At 38.7% G+C, this 2,846-nt stretch overlaps 1 protein-coding gene across 1 annotated transcript in view; it reads right to left on the reverse strand.

Annotated features, from left to right (window-relative positions):
- LOC104165791 (BMP-binding endothelial regulator protein-like) overlaps window positions 1-2,846 on the reverse strand; it is an 89,384-nt gene that overhangs the window by 57,684 nt on the left and 28,854 nt on the right. The window contains 1 exon segment of the mRNA XM_009705532.1: window positions 2,053-2,098. Within this exon segment, the coding sequence (XP_009703834.1) occupies window positions 2,053-2,098 (46 nt within the window).

Consider the following 2,846-nt stretch of genomic DNA (forward strand, 5'->3'; position numbering starts at 1 on the left):
TGTACATCTTATCACAAATTGGCTGAATTAGCAAAGTTTCTAATTACTATCTGAGATGGTGATCATCACTGAAATCCTCATGCCTTTTGCCTGTCTTATGTCATGATGAGATTTACAGCATTTCTGGCACAAAGGCGGAATTAGTTCCTTGCAAATGGCAACTGTTAAAACACTAATGTTAAAACAGCTAGTGGTAGCCACCACTGCTGTATGACAGTGAGTCATTAAGTTCTTTGATGACATTACCTGATAAAAGCTGGGAACGGCCTTTTAATCATAAAAGCTTAGAATCAGTTCAGTATCAACTCTGCTCCAAATACAAAATGGGTCCACAGTGAGACACCTCTCCAAAAAAAGGACCCCTCTGTTTCACATGCGACAGAGGACAGTGCAACAAGCCTCCCCGCCTCACACACGGCCCGTGCAACGCAGACAGGACCCATGAGAACAGGCTAAGGGAATAAGCTTGTTTATCATGAAGGCTTCAGAGAGACCTAAGAGCAGTCTGTTAGTACCTAAAAGGAGGTTACTGGGAAGATGGAACCAGGCTTTTTACAGATCTGCATGGCAGGAGGACAAGCAACAACGGTCTGCCCTTAATTTCGTGTCTTATAGTCATGATCATTCCCTTCCTACATCATCAGGAAGTTCTGACTTTTTAGGTAACCTGGTTCCTAGATAAGTTATTTTTACTTTGAAGAAATCTATTTTTTGCCTCCTCCTCCCATGAAACAATTATCACAAGTCATCATTCTCTGGGAGCATTTCTGAAGGAGTCACTGTACTGTCTTCTTTTTAACCCCTTACAGTAGAGGGTCTCCAGTGTTTTGAGGGAATGGCTGGCCCCACTATTCTCCTCCCCCTCTCATGTTACAAAAGAACACATGAGAAAGGTTAAATGATACTGAAACATAAGAACAGAGCCAGATAGAGACCGATAAATTCATGACACTAATGATATCTCATGTTTAAGGAGAGGTCTATGCAAATTTTTTCTGCCTTGAAACTGAGCTAACATAAAATCAACTGCTGGTCAGTTGAATCCTCTTTCATTTCTTCCTCTCCTCAGTATTATTTCAAGCGTTTCTGAGGTTGTCACTTGTATTTAATTTCATTTTGATACTGCAGACTTGCAAACTAGATTTATTTTATGACAAGTTAGATGTTTCAAAATAATTGAGCTGCAGAGTGGAAAAAATGGTATTTAGCATATGGAGTTTGTGTAATCTAAGAGTACCCAGAATTGAGTTGATCAGCAAAACCAATTTGATTTTAGACAAAAGAATAGGAAACACTCTCCTTAAAAACCTGTTCCTTCTTTCAGAAGCCTTCCTATAAATTATAAAATCCCATCGTAGCAGTCTGTCCCTATTTGGTAAAATGCTTAAACACGTCCTGAAGGAAATACGTAACTGTATCCTGGTAACTTCAGCGAAGACAGATCTCCGTGTTGACTTAAATAGGACAAGCTTAAAGATAAGTATTTGTCTACGTGCTTTGCTGACTAGGAGAGAACACAAGTGATATCATAAGATGATCATTCCTGAAGTGAAGAGTAAGGGGATAAAAAGGTGATGGTTGAGCTAAACATCTTACAAACAGAAGGACAGCTTTTTATTGTACTTTCCACTGCTGTCCCAGACTGTGTCTCAGATTTCTGCACACCTTTTTTTAACTCTCACAAATCATCTGAAAAGGTGATGGATTATATATTCACATATCTGGGCTGTTATTTAGAGGTATAAAAGGAAACTCTATTAATTTGCTTATTTTACTCCCCACAAATTTCACAGGCCAACTATATCCTGCAAAAAGCAGCACCTCAGGTTTGACAAAAATAGTGTCATTTGGAAAAAATAAAATCAAATAAAAATAAAATACCCAGGTATTTTAAATTTACAGATTTATAGGAGGCAAAATCTGTGGCCAGCAATAATCACCTGCCCTTTAGTCACCTCTAAAAAGAAGGCAGAAAAGCAAACTTACTTCTACTATATTTATTTTCTCTGAAAGAATAAAAAAGAATTTAAAGAATGTGAAGAAAGAACTTACTTTCAGTGCAAATAGGACAGCATCCTTTTCTGTTCAGGATTTTACCCTAATTGGGAGAAAGACAGGCTGATTTAATGAAAGAGGTTTTGGAGCAATGACTGTGTTATGTTGTAAGGCTGGATAAGCCTTTGAAAATAGTTCAAGTTTTGTTTGAACTCAATGCCCTGGTTACAGCTTCAAATATCAGGTGCTAAAAACAGACAGAACTATTCAAAGAGCTTCCTGGCAGTCTTATAAGAAATGAAATGCTAAAAGGGTTCTCTGTTGCCACTTTTCTCTTTAGGGAGAGTGAGAGAATTTTGGACTCATGTATTCATGGATATCTAAAGCAGACTAGTCATTGGGTTAACAAAACCGCTACCTTTTCCCCCACTTCCCCAAATATATACAATATATTTCCTATGCACACCCTTTTAGTTGCCACACAGAGGCAATCTGCTCCACACTCTCCCCCACGCTCCCCCCAAATCATTCATTTTTCCTACAAAAAGGAAGGAAGGAAGGAGGCACTGGTAGAGATCTAGTTTAGTCAGGTTTCTTTCACGGCTAAATCTTGTGATATCTCTCGCCAAACCATATTACCAATAATGGACCAATCTCCCCAGTGAAGTAAATGGGCATGCATTCAAGGATGTGCAACATCCAAAAGCAAACAATTTGGTCTAGTCATAGTAATATGGACAAAAGGTTTGAGTCTTTGTTTACACTCTCCCCATACCAATTTTAGTTACAGTTCTGTCTGATATAAGGCTGGCTAGAAGCAGGAGGCATGCCTCTGTCTACATACATTCCTG

This window comes from Cariama cristata, unplaced genomic scaffold (assembly GCF_000690535.1).
Source record: "Cariama cristata isolate BGI_N322 unplaced genomic scaffold, ASM69053v1 scaffold2838, whole genome shotgun sequence".
NCBI classification, from domain to species: domain Eukaryota; kingdom Metazoa; phylum Chordata; class Aves; order Cariamiformes; family Cariamidae; genus Cariama; species Cariama cristata.